General features: G+C 39.8%; 1 protein-coding gene across 1 annotated transcript in view; it reads right to left on the bottom strand.

Annotated features, from left to right (window-relative positions):
- Positions 1–19,996, bottom strand: part of PLCE1 (phospholipase C epsilon 1) — a 272,695-nt gene that overhangs the window by 121,381 nt on the left and 131,318 nt on the right. The window contains 1 exon segment of the mRNA NM_001136565.1: positions 8,909–9,225. Within this exon segment, the coding sequence (NP_001130037.1) occupies positions 8,909–9,225 (317 nt within the window).

Genomic DNA, 19,996 nt, shown 5'->3' with positions numbered 1-19,996 from the left:
TTGCTTTGGGACACAGCTTTGTTCTCTTTGAATTCCAGTGGGGCTAATGGTCTAGAGCAGTGATTCTCAACCATAGGTGGCATCAGAATTATCTTGTGGAGCTTTTGAAAAATACAGATCCCTGAGCCCACCACATATCCATGGAGTCAGAAACTCCTGGGGGGTAGGCTGCAGGCATGTGCATATTTTGAAAATAATTCTAATTCCTTGCCTTTATTTGGCTGATCAGTGAAAAACCACTGTTCAAGGAAATTGCATTAGATATTTAAAGAATGAGTACAATTATCCATATGATCTCACTCATATGTGGAATTTAAGAGACAGAACAGAGGATCATAGGGGAAGAGAGGAAAAAATAAAACAAGGTGAAATCAGAGAGGTGACAAACTATAAGAGACTCCTAATCACAGGAAACAAACTGAGGGTCACTGGAGGGGAGGAGGGTGAGGGAATGGGGTAACTGAGTGATGGACATCAAAGAAGGCATGTAATGTAATGAACACTGGGTGTTATAGAAGACTGATGAATCACTGACTTCTACCTCTGAAACTAATAATACATTATATGTTAATAATTGAATTTAAATAAAATGAAAAAAGAAAGAATAAGCACAGGCATGGTGTGTGGCAGCCCTTGTCCACCACCTTCTCCTGCTGTCCCCGCACTGTGCACAGACTCCCTCCCCCCTGTTATTTTTGGAAGTACATACAGATAGGACCTAAGATTTTGAATTTCAAAAACCATCCCTGTTGGGGTATAGGTTTCATGCAATATAGAAGTAGGGAATGAAAAAGAAACATGACAGAGATGGTATGGTGAAGAGAGGAAGATAAATAAAGTAAAACCTGGATTTATTTTTTGCATACTACATTCTCAGGCATCTGATACCTCAAGGTCTTTAAAAGCCAAAGACCTAAAATCCCCCTTCTGTTTGATCCTGTGGAAATAACAAAGTATTCTAATGTTCTTCTGGGACAATATTCTTGGACACCTCAAGATAGGATTATCTTCTCCATGTCAAGGAGCACAGCCTTCGAATTCAAAGGAGATACCACATTTTCAATATCAGGAAGTGAGCACATGTATTAAAGTCAGCAAAAAGGTTAAATTCAACAAAGAGGTTAAATTCATTATATATGTTGAAATCATAAAGAATATTTTGAGTCCTCCTATGAAGAAAATGGCTTTTTTTCATATAAGAGAACTAAATTGAGGAAAAAAGGCTCCTTAGCTTTTGATTTAATAGCACCAGGTAGACGATCCAAGAACATTAGCTTCGGAAACCAGATCACCTGGATTCAAATCCTAGTTCAAATTCACACGTCATTTAATTAGCTTCTCTGTGCTTTAGTTTTCTCATCTGTTAAATTGTGTGGGGCGGCGGGCTGGGGGAAAACAGTTATTATAATAAAAGAAATGGGATTCGTTATTACTCGTTATTTTAGTTTTAGGTTTGTTTGTTTTGTAACCAACATTGAACCATTTGTGTCTTAGGTCCTCATGCTTTACAACACACATTATCTATCTGAACATACATATAACCCAGATGAGGTAGGTACTTTTATTATTCCCATCTAGAGATGAGGGATTAGAGAGTTAGCTTGAGGTTCTGCAGCTGGGAATGGTGGATTAGACCCCAGGCAGGCCTATCCTAGAGCTGCAGCCTGAATGATGATGCACAGTGATGCTGCTCTTCATTCCCAGCCCTGTTGTTCACTGACCATTACTGTGAATGAGTAGAGTCCTGTGAGTGCTGATTGCCAAGAACTGCCAATCACAATTTGCTGTCAATCAGCTCCAGGACAGATTAGCCTCTACTAATAACACTACTCTTAGAATACTGCCCTACACAGCTGAGTCCTTGTGGTTTAACTGCCTACTCTATTTTTTGGTCCAGAAATTTCTGGACTAAAATTTCTGTTAACTCGGGAATGTGTGCTGAAATGTTCTGGAGAATGAATGTAGTATCTACTTTCAGAGGTGCCCCTAGGAAGATGTGCTTTCCCAAGGAGAAATCTGGTTTTCCACAGTGAGCTGAAATTTCCCTTACCCTGAGGGTGCTTCATTAGCAATGCACCCCAGGAGTATTCAGATATGAGGAAGAAGTTTGTATAGCAGCCCTAAACAGATGATTTACTTGGCTGTCTGCATAAAAGGAGGGGAGAAAAGCTTTGATAGGAATTTTTTCTAACATGATTGAATATACAGATTTAAAAAAAAAAACAGTATTTTTTTCCAAAATATTTCAAATGAAGAATATATTTGGGCATGAGGACACTCCCCCACCCTATTCCCTGCCATTATCATATGTCATGCATTTTCCTTACTGTGCAGAAATGGTCTCTCCTTGGCTATGATGGAACATACTTTTAGATGTTGGAAAATGCCAAATTGATCACCACTTATGAAATATATAAAGGATTCTGGCTGAAAGGACCCAGGCCAAAACAGTTCTCTGGCCAGACGGTTTACTTATTCTTGTGATTCTCTCCCAGAGAGTTAAGCTGCACCTTGGCATTCTTCATAGAGGGGATGGCCTTTAAGCCATTGAACTGAAATCTAGTGAAACCTACCCAACAGAAGGAACAAGTAAGAAGTTAGTGTCACTTTGGGCTACCTGCATTCGTGTGGCTAAAGAAGCAAGTTGATGCCTGCTTAGGTTTACCAGGAAAAGGTCACCTGGGACAAAGAGCTAAGTGGAATCCCTCCAGGGTATTCTGGGGGCTTGGAACAACTGTGAGCTCATGGGCTCATGGCCTTCCCCTGGACCACCTGATCCAAAAGAGGAGCCCAGATGAATGCTCTTGCTAAAAACTACTCTGAGCAAAAACTATTCAGACCACAGGGAAAAGTGAACCTGCTAATTGCCTTTTGAGCTGAAAACCAGTCTCCAGTCAGAGAAATCAACTATCTATTACACAAAAGATCATCTGGCAATGGTGTGGGCAGTGGTGGTTATAGAGCCAAAAATTCACTTTTTTGGTAGGTCCTGAGGCCCAGCTGTAGAGGCAGCCCACGGCGAGTTCCAACTTCCAAGGCCATCAATGGGTGCACAAGAAATAAGACAAGAAGCAGAGGCCATATTAAAGATATTAAAGAGGCATAAGATTTGAGAACCAGTGACTCAGAAATTCAATCCCACAACACCACCCACCTGCCATGTTCCACCACCATCCCCAGGGGTGGTGGGGGAAGAAAGGCATGAGAACAAAGGAAGTAAGGATGATTTTCAATCTTTAATAGCTTCTAGTCATGTCTTAGCTCATGTGCTAAAGTATGCAATCACTTCAGGGAAGTTATCTACAAAAGCACACCTCTCTGTCTCCTCTAGAAAAGATAAATGGCTCTGGAATTTATTCTAAAAGAAATGAAAAACAAAAAAACCTGTAGGATCAAAAGGAATCTGCACTAAAGGCAGAGGCTGGATACTGGAAGAGAGTAGGGGGAAAACCCCCCAGGATGATTGGAGACTGTCAAAGTAAGAGACTTTGTGGGTGGTCAGGATGTAAGGTTGCTCAACCTGAAAAAAGAAAGAACGCTGGTGTTTCTCGGAGACTTATTAGATCAAGAGTATGAATGAAGAGAGACGTCCAGACCAAAAGGGTTCAGGAAGACCTGCCTCCCAAATCAAGCAAAGTAGGACTGAGTTTATCCAAATACACCCCCCAGCCCCACCTCTGCTATCCGACTACCACTGGCTTCAGGGCTGACCCCCAGCATCTTCCATTTAGTTGCAAGGATAAAGAGTTGACTGTTTTGAAGAGGTTACTCTGATGTGCACCAGTCCTGATGTTGTGCAGAATGGGGAACGGAGAGAAACACTGCTTTCCAACCCAGAATCTAAACTGATTTTGAATGATTTATCTCCTGGCCCTCCTTAATGTAAGCCATTTTCTTCAGTTATTTTTATGATTGTACTTTGAATTGCATTTTAACCATATTTTCCTAAGAACAAATGTTATGCAACATTGCCCAAAAGGCATCAGGGGTTTTCTTTCCTTTCCCCACATTACAGTTAAGTCATTGGGTAAAGAGTTGTTAGAATCTGGGAAACTTCTGGGTCAGAATAATATTCTATTGATGATCAGGAGCAAGCTTCCTCCCTACACAATAAGTCTTGCTCATAATATCAACTGGCTGTCTTCTTAGTCTGGAATATTCTCCCTTTCCTGTGATGTCCCCCCTCTATCCCAGCCATACCTCAAGGTCCAGCCCCAACCTCCAAAGCCAAGCAGAGAGGGCTCTGATCACCCACCTAGACACCTCAGCTCCCACATCTGTGCCACTCACACTGCACGGACTTTCTGCCTTTTTTGGTAGTGATTTGTGCCTGACTACAATTTAAGACTGGTAGCTTCTGGCAGCCGCAGACTGTTACTCATTTTCCTCAGTGCTTATCCACCATGGTGCCCTGTTTCTGAGAAGTGCTGAAAATATGTTAACTGAATAATTGAATGCATAAATAAATGCATTTACCTCTCCCCTAAGCAACTAGCACTCCTGCCATGGAGCTAATATTCTCTATCTTGTCTTTGAGATTCTCCAGCATTCCAAGCAATATATATATCTTCCTTCCACTGAGGAAAGTGCATTTATTTTGTGTATCCGATTTTGACAGAACCAAAGTATGGTCTTATAATGTTGTAGATTTTTTATCATATACTGATAATTTCTTAAACGAATATGTTTGACACAGTGAAAAAAAAGAGAAGGTTATAGCATAGGAGGTACTCAATAAATAAGTCTTAAATGATGAATGAATGAATGAATGAATGAATGATAAAGGAGATTAGATAAAAATAGAAACAGAAAGAGGAATAGAAAAAGAATAGACAGGCAGCCCCAGTGGCTCAGTGGTTTAGCGCTGCCTTCAGCTTGGGGCATGATCCTGGAGACCCGGAATCGAGTCCTGCATCGGGCTCCCTGCGTGGAGCCTGCTTCTCCCTCTGCCTGTGTCTCTGCCTCTCTCTCTCTCTCTGTCTCTCGTGAATAAATAAAAATCTTTAAAAATAAAGAAAAAAAGAAAAAAGAAAAAGAATAGAATGTACAGGAGACTTAGAAAGGAAGTGGGAAGAGAGAAAAGAGAAAGGAGATTCAAGATTGATTAAATTCTCAATCAGCAATTCTGGTTTTACTACAAACTTGGGTAATTTAACAAGCAGAGAGGAGAGGCAAGGAAGTGTGTTAGAAGAGAGTAGACTGTGAAGACAGATATCTGGATTCTGACATTCACTTGGCCACTGTGTGACTTTGACCAAGTGACTTAACCTCTCTGAGATGCACTGGTATTTTTTTTTTTTTTTTTTTTATGATAGTCACAGAGAGAGAGAGAGAGAGAGAGGCAGAGACATAGGCAGAGGGAGAAGCAGGCTCCGTGCACCGGGAGCCTGACGTGGGATTCGATCCCGGGTCTCCAGGATCGCACCCTGGGCCAAAGGCAGGCACCAAACCGCTGCGCCACCCAGGGATCCCGGTATTTTTTTTTTTTTTTTACATTTTATTTTGAAGTAATTTTAGACTTACAGAAAAGTTGCAAAAATAGTAGAGTTCCCGTATACAGTTCACCCAGCTTCTCCTAATGTTAGCCTCTTTCATAGCCATAGTACCATTGTCAAGACAAGGAAATTAACATTGATCCTCTAATACAAAATAAACCATATGCCTTATGAGAATTTCACCAGTTGCCCCATTAATGTCTTTTTTTTCTAGCCCTGTATCCAGTAGGATCCCCCACTGCATTTTGTTGTCATGTCTCTTTGTCTCCTCTAGTCTTTGGTAGTTTTTCTCAGTCTGTACCTTTCATGACCTTGATACTCTTGAAGAGTAGAATATCCCTCAACCTGGGGTTGTTGGATGGTTTTTTTCCCCATGATTAGATTTAGGTTATGCCTTTTTCTTTTCTCTTTGTGTCAAGAACATCATAGAGATGATGTCACGGTCTTCTTAGTGCGCCACAGCAAGAGTTAACATGTCAATATGTCTTATTACTGGTTGTGTTAATCATGAGCACTTACTGAAGGTGGTGCCAACTGGGTTTTTCCACTGTTCTATTTTTCCTTTTGTAATTAATAAATATTTTATGGAGAGATACTTTGGCTTTTTATTTATTTTTTTGTTTCCTTAAGTAATCTCTACATCCAATGTGAGGCTTGAACTCATGACCCAGAGATCAACAATCAATTGCTCTACCAACTGAGTCAGCCAGGTGCCCCTTGTGGCTCTGAATCACATATCTTGTTTCTCATCATATTTTTGCCCAATAATATTAGCATTCATCAGTGGTTCTTGTATGTAACAATTTATTGCTGGGGGTCCTAAAAGCGATTTCCTATTTCTTTCATATCTCTACATTTAAATTTGATTCTTTTATAACTAAGAGTTTCCCCTCCCCTCCCCCTGATGAATTTATTCATTTATTTTTATCAGTATGGGACTCAAGAATACTTATTCTATGAACTATAATCCAATACTATCATTATCTGTTTTGTTACTAAGGTTTCACTTCCTTTGTCTGGGAATCAGGGATAATGGTAACAGCCTTACACAACTATCATGAGGATTAAATAGGATTTAAAAATGTGAAAATGGCCAGTCCAGAAGACTTAGTAAATAAATGCTAATTCCTTTCTTCTCTTTTCTTTATAGAAAGTAAAGCCACACTACTTTGAAGGCAAGACTCTTCTAAATAAACAAAAATCTTAAGAATTCTCTTTTAACTTAATGCAGCCTTTCTGCACTAAGGTATATAAAGCAATTAGTATTTAGCTAGCTCAGAGTTACCTACTAGAGGTCGTCTTGGATCTGCCTGTGACTATAAAAAACTGATTTTTAATCAGTATCCATAATTTGTATGAAAATAGATGCTTGAGAATACTTGAAAACAGACTGTTCTCTTAAGTAGTTTAAGTGTTTTCCCAGAAGTCTTGTTTATGTTCTGAAGCTGCTTAGCTAAACTATTTTCAGCGATAGTCCAAAGCATACCTCAACTCAGCTGTGCTTTTGTATCATCACTAACTCTGAATTAGTGAAATCACTGCTTCATCTTTGATTCCTGAGGTTATGGGAGTGAATAGAAGAAACTGAAATTTTCTTTCCGCAAAATTAATTTAAAATTAGATTTTAAAAGTTAAAGCAAGGCAAATTTCAGGTAGAATTTAAAATCACCACAACAATGGACAAGGGTAAGGTCCTAAGGCTGTGAGAGTGAGTAGATCTGGAAGTTTAAAGCAATACACAACATATGGTAAAATCCACAAAACACTCAATGTTTGTTCTGGAACTTCCATTTTCCATCCTGCTTTTATTAGTAGGGAAAATCAAGAAAATCAGATTTATTTTAAAAAGCAATGTAAGGGCAGTGTGGTTCACAGGCTCTCAAGTGGACTCCCAGAGAATCTGTCTTGCTCAGTTTGGAGTGGGATGAGGTGCCAGCCTTTCACATGAGCCTGATAGTGGTAGAAGTATAGTAGTTTGCAGCCCAGGCTCTGGGTTCTGACTATGTAGGTCTGAATATCACTATTGCTACCTATCATCTATGTAACTTTGGGCAAATGACTTCATCTTCTCGTGCCCTAGTGTCTTTATTGGTAAGATGGGCTTAATGAGAGTATCTGTCTTCCAGGGTTATGAAGAACAAATAAATGGTACATGTAAAATGATGAGCATGACAATGCTAGATGGTATCAGCGATTCCTATGGATAACAGATCTTCCTTTGAGGAATGGTGTTTGGGGCATGTCTGGACACAGAACTGCTTGGGCTCAGCCTCTAAAACTTTTTGGATCCATTGGGCCTTATCAAGGTCACTGACATTTACTACCACCATTGTGCTCATGATCGGCAGGCTATGGAGGCTGCAGGGTGAGCTGCCATAGTTGGAAAGGGTCTAAGTAACAAACTGGATTGACCCTCCATCCATCTGAGATATTCAGAACACAGAACAGGAGCAACCTCAGCATTCTTGTAGTTTACTAGATGAATTGAAACTTGGAAACTATTATATTTGAGGAGTTAAACCAACCAACAAACACAGATGGAAATCTTGTGTTAAGCCTAAGAAATAGGCTTAAATTAAGAAATAAAATGTAGAACAGAAAACTCTTGGTGTGGGGTTATACTGTGGAAAGTGTTCTTTGAGTGCAAGAACACAGTACCCCCTGACCCCAGTACTGGATGGAGACCTGCCTTTCTTTCCTGTCCCTCATCCTTGTTCCAGGGGCACACCATGCTAACCATTGGCTCTTTTCCTCCAGCCCCTAGACCTCTTATAGTGCCTTCCTCTCAAGTGCCTTCCCAGACTCTGGTCACAGCTCTCCTCTCCAGCATTGGCTTCTGGTAAGGTCTTGGAGGAACTTTCTGGGATTGAGGATCTTGATGGGATACAGGGAACAGGAGTGGGGCAATTGATTGCCCCTCAAACCCACGTTCCTCCCCATGCTTCTGGCCCAGGTGCACTGGTTTTTAAATTTCTGCTGAGGAGCCCTGACAGTGGAAGAGGGGGTAGGTTAAACAGATCCCATGGCCAGGGATCACATTGTCAGAACTCAAAATTGAGACATTTGGTTTTAAAAGCACCTGTAGGAACAAGTTGGAAGAATACTGGAAAATGACTCCAGGGAGAATATTTTGACAGGGGGAGGGGAGAAGAGAGCAGGGACTGGTGGTCCAAAGGGAGAAGGCCCATGAACAGAGGTGAGGATAGGAAAGGTTAGGCCTAGTGCAGTTTGGAGTGAAGTGACAACAATGTGTTGTCTATCTCATTGCTTGGGAAGAAAGCAGCCATCATGAAAGTGGCAAGAACAACCAGTGGATGAGACACCGATAACACACAAACCTAAAAGGAGAAACGTATTTAAAAAATCACTTACTAGAGTTTCGATTACGAGTACATCTCCAAGTGGCTTCTTACCTCATTAAATCTCATCACAAGATCTTCCAGGGCATTGTGCTCTCCGTTCTGGGAGCTAAGAATTGAAGCTGAGATGGATGCTTTGAGGCAGGGCAGGGGTGTCTGGCATTCTGGAGTGCCCAAGTCCCGGGTCAAGAAGTAAAGATAGTCAACTGGTAAGACCCTTCGGTAAATGTTCTGTTCCTGCTCCATCAGGATGCTGGCGACTTCCTCTGGGAACTGAATGAGAGGCTGCAGGTCAATCAGCTCCTTGCTGATTCCAGCGGAACTTGAAGGGAGGGCACTGGAATTGGCCATGGAGGTGCCTGGCTGGCGTTCTAAAATAAAGCAACAAAAGTTGTGGTGACACCAAGGTTGATATCCCCACAACAGATATTTACTTGAGAACCATTTCAAATCTTACAGGTTTCTTAACCAAGTTTTTGCTTGGTGAATAGTTCTCTACTACCCTTCTTGTTTTGGAGACCCTTCAGATAACTGTCCTGCCTGTATGCTCCTGCCCCCTGGGGGGTGGGGAAAGGCTCAGTTCCCCATTTTCAGAAGGAGAATTGATCTCACACACCATGCTCTAACCAGTTCACTATGACACTTTGCAGAGCAGTAGAGAAGTCAAATGTACCATTTGTTTCCTCATCCTCCAATGCTAAGCATCAGAGTGAAGAGAAATGAAGGTGGGTGTGGGTACAGCAACTGAGATGGAAGAGGAAAGAAGGCTGTGGGTGGAGGATGTATGTGGACACATGTGCACATAGTGTGTAAACATCAGGAGATCCCTGGAACCCAATGTACACAAGGTCCAAAACTTCATGATCTACCTGCTGACATTCCACCCTCAAAGACTGATTCTGCTGAGAACCATTTGGGGTTTGCAGGGACAGAACCACCTATGAAAGTAAGGGAGGAACAGGTAATAAGGAGATGTGTCTAAACAAATAAATCTTATTTCCTACTCCAGTAGGAAATGGCAGTAGGGAGGCTGTGAGGGAGAGAGCACAGCAAGTGCACTAGACAGAAGTACCAAATGCATTCATAGGCTCCAAATTATTTGCTTGGCATAGATTCACATTATTTTGACCACTTCCCTGATCTGTCTCATTTCCTACCCACAAGCCATCCATTCATTCATCTGCTTAACCATCCATCCATCTGTTCAAAAAGCTTTGAAAATCTCTGATGAGCCCTACAACAAAATTTTCCAAAGTATGATCAGTTTTGTGGCTAAACTGGGGAAATGTCACGTATGTCATAAATCCTCCTTCTGGAAACACACAAGGCACATAGGTACATTGTTTAAGGCTCGAAGGGGTCTTGCAGTAAAGAAATCCATTTACGTTACTTAATCCAGTGTTCCCCAGAGCCCACTTTATAGCACACCTACTGGGCCACTCTGTGGGACTAGCGCTGCTTGGAGCCCTTCAGGAGATGCTGCCCTGAGGGCCAAGCTGCTTCCATTCCTTGTCCAGTTCCCACCTTTTCTTTTTTTTTTTATTTTTTTTATTTTTATTTTTTTTTTATTTTTTTTTCAGTTCCCACCTTTTCCTTCCCAGCAGTCCCTCTTTGGCCAGCCCCCCTTCATAGTGCTTCATGAGGTGACCACATTCTACTTCCCCAGAATCTTTCTTACATTCTTAATTTCTTAAAACATTCTCAGACCCTTTTGCAGAATAAAACCCTTTTGATGGTGTGGCATTCCTCACTGCCGACTGTCACCTGTCTTGGACACTGAACAACAGCACAGTTCATAAGGAAGACTTCATCGACGTTCAGATCTCAGCATCCTTGACTCTTTTTTAAATCTCTACTGCAGACAACCTTGGAATCGTCACTCCAAATGCTCCGTCTCTGTAATACTGAACTCTGAAGTTCTTGGCCTTGAATTTGACTGCCTTTTCCCTTCGACCCTTCTCCTAAACCTTCTCTGTCCTTGGTAGACTTCCATTCCCTTGGTCTTGGTTTGGATGCATGGTCAGCATTTTAACATGGCACCCACAGCAGCCAGGATGCCCTCCCAAGTCTCCCTGAACTTCTACAACATGTACTTTCCAATCTTCAGTCCTAAACTCAACCATTCGTCCTTGACTTCTGGGCTGCTGTAAGATGACACTGACATTGCTGCTACTCAATGATGGGATCCTTGCTAATTTGTGTTATCTCACTTCAGCTGGCCCTCAGGGCAGCTTCAGGCTTACATGAATTTATTTGTTTATTTTCCTCAATAACTCACTGTCTTCTTTATTTTGGCGGTGTAGCCTTTCTATTCTTTTCACACTCCCAAACCTATCTTTGTTTTCCTTACATTTGTTTAATCATTTCTTTTTTTAAAATTGTCTTTATTTGAGTGTAGTTGACCTACAACATCATGTTAGTTTCAGGCATACGACAGTGATTTGGCAAGTTTAAACATGATGCTGTGCTCACCACAAATGTAGCTACCGTGTTTAATACTTACCACATGTTTACTACACTATGATAACTGCCAGGTGTCAGGGACTCCTTCCATTAGTTTAGATGCCTCTATGTTTTTCATTTTCTCCTGCTCTGAGAAAGGTGTGTGTCTCCTCTCCAATGCCCACCTAGGTTTGTGATTAAGCCTATTCAACTTGCCTCAATGGTTATCTACCCATCAGTCCTTCTCTCCGTGGACTCTTCTTTGCCTACCCAAGTGTTTGGTTACCCTTACCCTTAAAAACAAGCCCATGAAACTTCCCTTCTCTCTTAAACTCCAAATCTTCTTTAGCCTTCCTTTTACTGTGTTCCCTCTGTGGAGGGTAGTCTACATTCCTCTAGAAGTATGGTGACCATATCTTCTGATCCAAAAACTAGGCCATCCAATCTGCCCAAATTAAGAAACCAGTAACAATGTGGGAGAGAAAAACAGAACCTGGGAGCTCTTAGTTCTTAGACCACCCTGTTGACAGGGCATCTCTGTTGATAGTCTGAGCTCTGACATTCTTCCCTCACCCTATCCTCTCCCATGGAGCCCACCCATCACCTCTGAAGTATAGTTCAAGAAAATTTCTTGGTGATATTTGCTGTTTAATTGAGTTGTTCCCCTTTTTCAGAAATGCTCTCAGTGACAATCTAACAAAAATTGTAAGAAGCAAACTGTAAAGTTTGAATAATACTTCTCTCCACTGATACAAGCCTGATCCTATTTTAAATATATTCCAGTCAGAGCTTCCTGTTTTGTCTTCTGTATAAAAACTGTAGTATCCAAATTATTGTTTCTCTTTGATTCTAAAAGGTGAACAAGTGAGTAAAGAGCACAATGATTTATTGTAACCATTTTATCCATTTTTTTGGATCAAACAGTGGAAAGCAAGGACTACCAAGTCATATTGGTTCTCTCTAAGCTTTTATTTGAAAATAATTAAAATATGGCAAGTGCTCAAATCTACATCTACATGGCTCAAATCTACATGGCTTAAATCTATGTGGCCTTACTCTTTAACTTTCTGAATAGGTTAGAAAGTACTGGATTTCCTGAAAATTGACTCAGAATGTGGTTTGATGACAGGCAGACTGTAGCTTCTGGATACTGATAATTTATGTATAGTGGAATTAGCCCTATATGGGAAGTCTTCCCAGAAATAACCAACTCAGAAACATTATTTCAAAATACAGCACTCTCTGATGGAAATGAAAGTAAGTTCTAAATCTTGTGAAATTGCTTATCTAATATGTAAGAGAAGAGATAATTTAATAAAATATATAAATAACATAAGATAATATATTATAAACTGCAATATATCTTGAAATAAGACTCACATGCTGTTACAATGAATAAAGAGTCTAATGACTGGTGAGAAGCAGCAATAAAGGAGACCTTCAAAAATCGAATGAAAGAAGTAAAAAGAAATCTGGTCATTGTAACCTTAATAAATACCACAGCCCCATGTGTCTCAGGATAAGCATGACAGGGCACTCAAAGGAAACACAAATCTGATGTTAGAAACCTTGAAACATAATGTAGACCTTTCCCGTGGGTTTCCTTAAAGCAGAGGTACTCAGGGGTTTTATATCATGCACTATAATGAACATCCCAAAAATCTTGGGGCATAATTTTCTGTCCCATAAGTTCCACACTTTTTTTTTTTTTTTAAAGATTGTATTTATTTATTCATGACAGACACACAGAGAAAAAGAGAGAGAGAGAGAGAGAGAGACAGAGACAGAGACAGAGACAGAGAGAGAAGCAGGCTTCATGCAGGGAGCCTGACATGGGACTCATGGGACTCGATCCCGGGACTCCAGGATCACACCCTGGGCCAAAGGCAGGCGCTAAACTGCTGAGCCACTCAGGGATCCCCAAGTTCCACACTTTAAAAACGTCCATTTTCTATCGTTCTTGCTTAATGCTCCTCATAATCTCCTTCTTCCCCTTCTCATGCTGCACGGCCCCAGCTCTACATCACTGTCACACCCTCCTTTCTGCAGGATGGACAACTCTACGATGGATAAGAGACCTAGTAGCAATATGACCCCCTGGCATTTCCTCATTAGTCGTGGAACAAAATTCATAAAACCCCGTTAGAAGCTGCAGTTCTTCTCTTGTGAAAAAGTTAGTAGAAAATTTATGGTGATACAATTACCCACCTCAATCACAGTCAATGTTTGCTCCCAACTCTATGTTCTTCAGTTAAACAGCTATTCTACAGTAGAAGAGGGCTATATCTCTAGGCAAGGTCACACCCTGGAAGTATTTACCATGAGACACAGTATACGTAAGTTCTGATTCTCTGCTCAAATATTAGCTTCCTGAACTAAGTATTTTATAAGGATTAATTCAAGAGGTAGAGAGTATTATTATATGAGGCTCACAAGAAGTCACATGGAAGTAAGCTGGGAGCTGGGGTTTGAATCAGGGTCTATTGGACTTTAGGACTTATGTTCCTGATCACTCAGCATATGGCCTCATGGAACAACAGAATGCCACACTGACATTCTGGTTTTTAGAGGCAACTGGAGTGATAGTATAAATCAACTTCTTGTGCTTGGAATGATCTGATAAAATAAACTCTTCAAACTCCAAAGGTAAAGGATTTGACCCTGAAGGGTAAAACCATCATGTCCACCACCATAACCACACTTAAAGGTGCTCTTTCCTTTCCTTCTTATAACTTCAAAAGAACATTCCCATGCTTTAAAACAGTATTTCCCAAAGAGTATTATACTAAATTTCTGCAGAACATGGTTCCTTGGTTAATAATTTAGAGATCTACTGGGTTAAACAAATTTAAACAAGACTCTGGTTCCTCCCCTCCCAATTTTAACTGCAGGACTTCTCAGAGCCTTTAATAATTCCCACAAGGGGACTGTACTATCACAGCAGACAGTAGCTGTCCTCAACCTGTCCTCAGCTGTCTGTATATCATTTACATGGAAATTCCAGTCCCTTCAGGACTTTTATCATCACACTCAGTGATTGTCAGTGGGGGAATAGGGCTTATGGTGTTTGTGAGGTTACTTAGTATCCAAGGAAGTTTAGACTGCCCTGTTGTTGGAACTCTGTGTAAAAGGTCAGTGGGTGAGAGGCACATTGGCTTATTTAGAAAACCGCAGGTTATTCCTTACAGGCTGCAGTGTATCTTAGAAGAGACAGAGGATCACTGTAGAAAATGAGGAATGAAGCTGTATTTTCCAGAAGGCACTAGAGAACAGGTGTGGCTCATGACAAAACCATGTGGGTAGTGGGAGGATCAAAACATCTACGTAAAAATACATCACCCTAGACTTTAGGGTCTCCAGTTGGATCCAGCCTCCTAGGGCTTCCTTTGAGTGGTATCTACCCCTGCCATTCCCAGAGGCCTTCATTCCTGGCTTCCTTTCTGGTAATCAGAAAGCCCCCAATTTTGATGATAAGCTGCTATTTCCAGGGGTTGTCCACATATTGTGCAGTCCAGATATATCCAGAAAAGCCTCTCAACTTGATGAGCACTTTTCCTTGATAACTGCCCACCCAATGACCTGGTGTACAGCCACTGGGGAACTTCTTCCTCAAGAAACCCAGCCCCTCCCTCAGGGTTAGCACTTGCTCAGAAATGCGAGTTTGGGTCCAAGCCCACGGAAGCGCCTTGGGCTTGGGCTCAAGCCCAGCATAACCTGCCACTTCCCATTTATTTCTCTTTTTGCTTTTTGGTCCCAATCAAAACTAAAAGCATTTGGTCTTTCTTCCTGTGCCGCCCAAGAAAACCTAGAGTTTACCAAGGAATGTCACATAATTTCTTGCATAACATGAGGATGTCTGGACAGGCAAGCATTGCTAATGTTGTTTTTTACAAAGCTTGAGTTAAGTTGCTATGTGATTTGCCCAAGAATACAGTTTGTGAGTGGTCAGCCCTGAAACTGGCAAAGGCTGAGCGGAAATCTGAAGATTCTGGCTCTTGGCCCAGTACTCTCCATCACCCCAAGCCAAGCCTGAGTTACCTTGGGTGTGATCTGTATCCCAAGGCCAGCCTCATTAGCTGCCAGTACATCTGAATTGGTTTAAGAAAGGCTTATGTAGAAACTCCATGCATCATTCATTCATTCATTCATTCACTCATCGATTCATTTATTGAGTGCCTATTATGTGTTGGACTTTGTTTCAGGCTACACTGATGTTGGGATTTAGTGGACATGAAAAGATCACTGTTCATACACAACATTCTAAGAAAGGAGACAGATAAACAATATAATGCAAGGTGGGGAGGACAGAAATGGGGGGGTGGGGGAAGAAGGTGTAGTGTTACATGGTATGTATTAACTATACCATGTTAGCAATTTCATTAGGGGTTTTTGCAAAAGTTTTAAAAACTTTATTATCCAGGATACCCTTGGCTAATACCCTAATCCTTTTCTAGCTTCTGAACAACAGCTACTCACCTACCTCTTCCTCCTCATTTATTAGCTCTTTGCACCAAGAAACCCATTTCATTCCTACAAAGAACACTGTTTTAAGGCAACTGTGATTATCCTTATTCTATAGATGGCAAAACAGGAGTCAGAGATGTTCAGAAATTGTCTAAAGACACTCTGCAATTGAGACAGAGATGGAATGAAAATTCAGCTCTGATTCCAAAGGTTGGCCCTTTGTTATCCTCATTTGAGGGATCTTTTGCAGGGAAGATGGAGTCCCTTGATTTCTTGCTGAGTCTCTTCCCCCCCAAAGATGAGGTAATCCAATCCTAATAAGACCCCCTACCATTTTCCCCAAGGGAAGACGATCTGGCCTGAAACAATCCATCTTTTCTTTTACAAATAACCTCTTGCCTCACTCATCTCCCTATTAAAACCTTCCCTTTAATACAATTCTACTTGCTAGATGGGGTGCTGTCTGATTTACAAATCAGTTGCTTAATAAAGCCACTAAAATCTTCAATTTACTCAGTTCAATTTTTATTGTTTCATGGCAGGATTATACCTTACAGGAATCTGACTTCAGTGAAAAATTGAGCATAGTACTTGTGTTATATTTTGATGGTAATTTAGCATTTGTTGATGTGTTTGTTTTTGAACCGAGGTAAAGCTTTGGGAGAACCTGCTTCTGAAACATGACTTTTTACTTTCATTCTCTGTGAGTGTTGGTAAAATGGGCATAAGCTTCCTGGGAAGGGCAAACCAAAATTTACATAGTGCACCTCTTGTTTTAGCAATTCCACTTCTAGGATTTTATCCAACAGAAATTCTTGCAAAAATACAAAGTGAGGTAAACTTATATGTACGGACACTGACATTTTTTTCATGATAAATTTAGGTAAAAAAACTCCACCACATTGGGAACAACAAAATATGATGCTGTTGGAGGAAAAATAATTTTACAAATGTAGGTATGTATTTGCGTATCTGTCCAGTACACACCACACTAATAGTGTTTATAGATTGCACATTTTGTTTTAACTTTTTTTCTACTGTACATATGACAGTGTTTAGAAAAATGTATCAAAATGATATCTGAAAAATTCTTCCAGAGAACAAAATTTCAATCTTCTCATGGATAAAAGCTGGTTTAACATCTGTGCTGTTTAGATTTTTTCCTAATAAATATCACAATATTGTTTTTGAAAAGTTTCTTCAAATTAAAATTAGGGAAGAAAGTAGAAAAATTTCTATCATATCTACCCATTTTTTGGATTAGATTAATTTTGTAGACAGCCTGTTTATTTTTTTAAGCTAAGCATTAGATTTATCAACTGCACATTTAATGGACTTTGAGTGGTACAATTCCAATTATAAAATAAGACAGGAGAGGAAGGATGTTGATTTTTTTTTTATAAAAGACTTAGAGGTGGTTTAGACACTAATCTCAGGCAGAATTAAAAATTGCTTTTTTAAAAAGAATTTGCTTTTTAACAGGGAAGTAAATGGGTTCAGAGAAAGGTTAGGTAATTGGTGATTCTCTCTCATTATCTGTTATTGGTTTTCAGAGTAACTAATCAATCTTGCAACAAATGTGTCTGGCTTGTCCTCAATACTACAATGAAAAAGATGAGTTCACAAAATCAATGTACCATATTATTTCTAAGTTGGTACTTAAAAAAAAAAGAGAGACAAAAAACCCAATATGCCTAGATTGAAAATTAAGCCACATTCTGATAAAACAACAGACTGAAAAGACTCAGAGAAGAAAAAAAAATCTGACACTTCTTATTAATAAAAAATAATTTCTGCACTCAGATTTCCAAAAACTATGAGCTCACTGTGAAAGTATAAAAAATGTAGAGAAGCATAAAGAGGAAAATTAAAATAATCAATAATCCCATACCTAGAGATAATCTGTTAATATTTCTCTTGCAACATTTCATGTGTTTGGGTTTTTTCTACAAATACACACAGTATTTACCAAATTAGAGAGCAGAGGAAACATACTTTTTTCTAACATTTTAAAAAACTTTACTTTCCAGTATTCATTTATCCAATTCTAAAATGAGCTTTCTAGTATTTTTAATGACTCTCTAGTAGTCAATGTTATGTTTATAATTTTTTCTCAATAAAAGACTGCCACTACAAGCCCTTAGTGGCAACCCTGTAGGGACCACCCTCACTTGAGAGTTTTCTCTGTATCTTGGCTCAATAAACTTCTCACTTTACTCACTCCTCCTGTGTCCTGGAGATTCATTCTTCGACTCAATGAGACAAGAATCGAGCTCTTCCGTATCACTAGTAGGCAAGGATGATTCTAGAACTGAGACCATGCAGGCCACCTGACCTTCAGAGTCTAATGTGGCTGGGCTATTGAAACATACACTAATTTTCCTTAAGGGATTTTGTGTCTCTATGTTATAATTATAACCATCAATAATAATAATCATAAATCAATTACTAATAACATAATAGTGACTACTTACTATGTTATTAAGAAATAGATAATACCTACATAGTATGTAGTATGTAGTATGTACTAGAACTTACAGAAATCTTACTCAGTGCTCACAACCTCTCTGTGCAGATGGCACAGCACGCTATGCTATCATTATCCCCATTTTAGCAGACAGGGGCAGAGGTTAAGGAATTTGCTGAGATTACGATGGAACCAGTATCACATCAGACTGACACCAAAGACCAGGCTCCCCAAATTACCACCTTACACTGACTTGATGATTATGTTCTTTAGTGTCTCTGTTACAAATGAATTTCACATTTTTCTGAGTGGACTCAGCCAGATTCTGGACTCAGCCCAGATGCTCAAGCTGGAAGGAACTACAGGGATAGTTGAGATGAATTTTCCACAATTCACAAATCAGGGAATATGCCTCTGAGAGGTCAAGTTCCTTACTCAAGGTCACAGAGCTGATGAGGACAAAGCTGGACTAGAATCAGGCCCTGGACTCCCAATTCACAGTATTTTCTCTCTACACTGCTGCCTCCCAAATTCGTGTGGCTAGAATCTCAGGAACTATAAACTCTTGGGGGGATTTCTCCTCCAGAGGAAGGTGATGGCATAGTCCAGTGGTTATGAGTGAGGTCTTGAGATCACACAGGTATGGGGTTGCAGCCCAGCTCTGGCACTGACATGCTGTGTGATCTTGATTAAGTTTTCAACAACTAATGTCACAGTGATGATGGGGAAATTAAAATGAGAAAATGCATGTAAGAAGTTTAATATGTATTCAGTTCTCAGTAGTTAGTCATTTTTATCATCAAGTCATCATTTGAAAGAATAAGAAGGAATTCTGGGGCCTTTCATCTTAGAAGCCGAGGAAGAGACTGTCATGTATCAAATCATTTCAAGCTATGGAAACTTTTGCTTTATTTTTATAACCTGCAACTTGTACCCTTTGGTGTGGTGCCTACCATAATAAAAAAAAATTTTTTTTAAGATCCCTAATGATACCTCATTTGTTCATATAATAAGAAATGTCTGTATCATCTTGCCATACATTGTACTAACAGATTACCTAATTTTAAAAAAGCCCCTCTATCAAACCCCTGCTGTTCCGAACTCTGTAGCTCCTCCCTCTGTAAAGTGAACATTCGTATCCCTTCTAACTCTCATTATCAGCAAACTCCATCTAGATGTCAGAGCAGTCTCAGAATTAAATCTTTTCATGCCAAAATACTGCTGAGCTATTTATGTCCATTCTTTCTTTTTAAATTAAGATATAATCCACATACCATAAAATTCATTTTTGAAAGTGTACAATTCAATGTTTTTTAGCATATTCATAGAATTATACAACTATCACCCTAGTCAAATTTGTTAAGTATTCTGCTTTTGATACTATTGTAAATGGAATTGTTTTCTTAACTTCACTTTCCAATTTTTCATGCCTAGTGTACAGAAATACAACTGAGCTTATACCCTACAACCTTGCTGAACTAATTTATTAGTTCTAATAGTGTTTCAGTGGATTCCTTAGGATTTTCATTTATTTTTATATGGCGGAATAATAATCCATTTTATGTATATAACAAATTTTGTTTATCTAATTCATTTGTTGATGGACAATCAGGTTGTGTCCACTTTTTGGCTACCACGAATAATGCGATTATGAACATTTGTGCAAAAACTTTTATGTGAATATTTCTTTATTTCTCATGGGTAGATACCCAGGAGTGGAATTATTAAGTCCTATGGTAACTTTAGCATTATTTTGAAGACTGCTCCAA

This window comes from Canis lupus, chromosome 28, assembly GCF_011100685.1.
Source record: "Canis lupus familiaris isolate Mischka breed German Shepherd chromosome 28, alternate assembly UU_Cfam_GSD_1.0, whole genome shotgun sequence".
NCBI lineage: Eukaryota > Metazoa > Chordata > Mammalia > Carnivora > Canidae > Canis > Canis lupus.
This window is presented reverse-complemented; position numbering and strand designations above follow the sequence as displayed.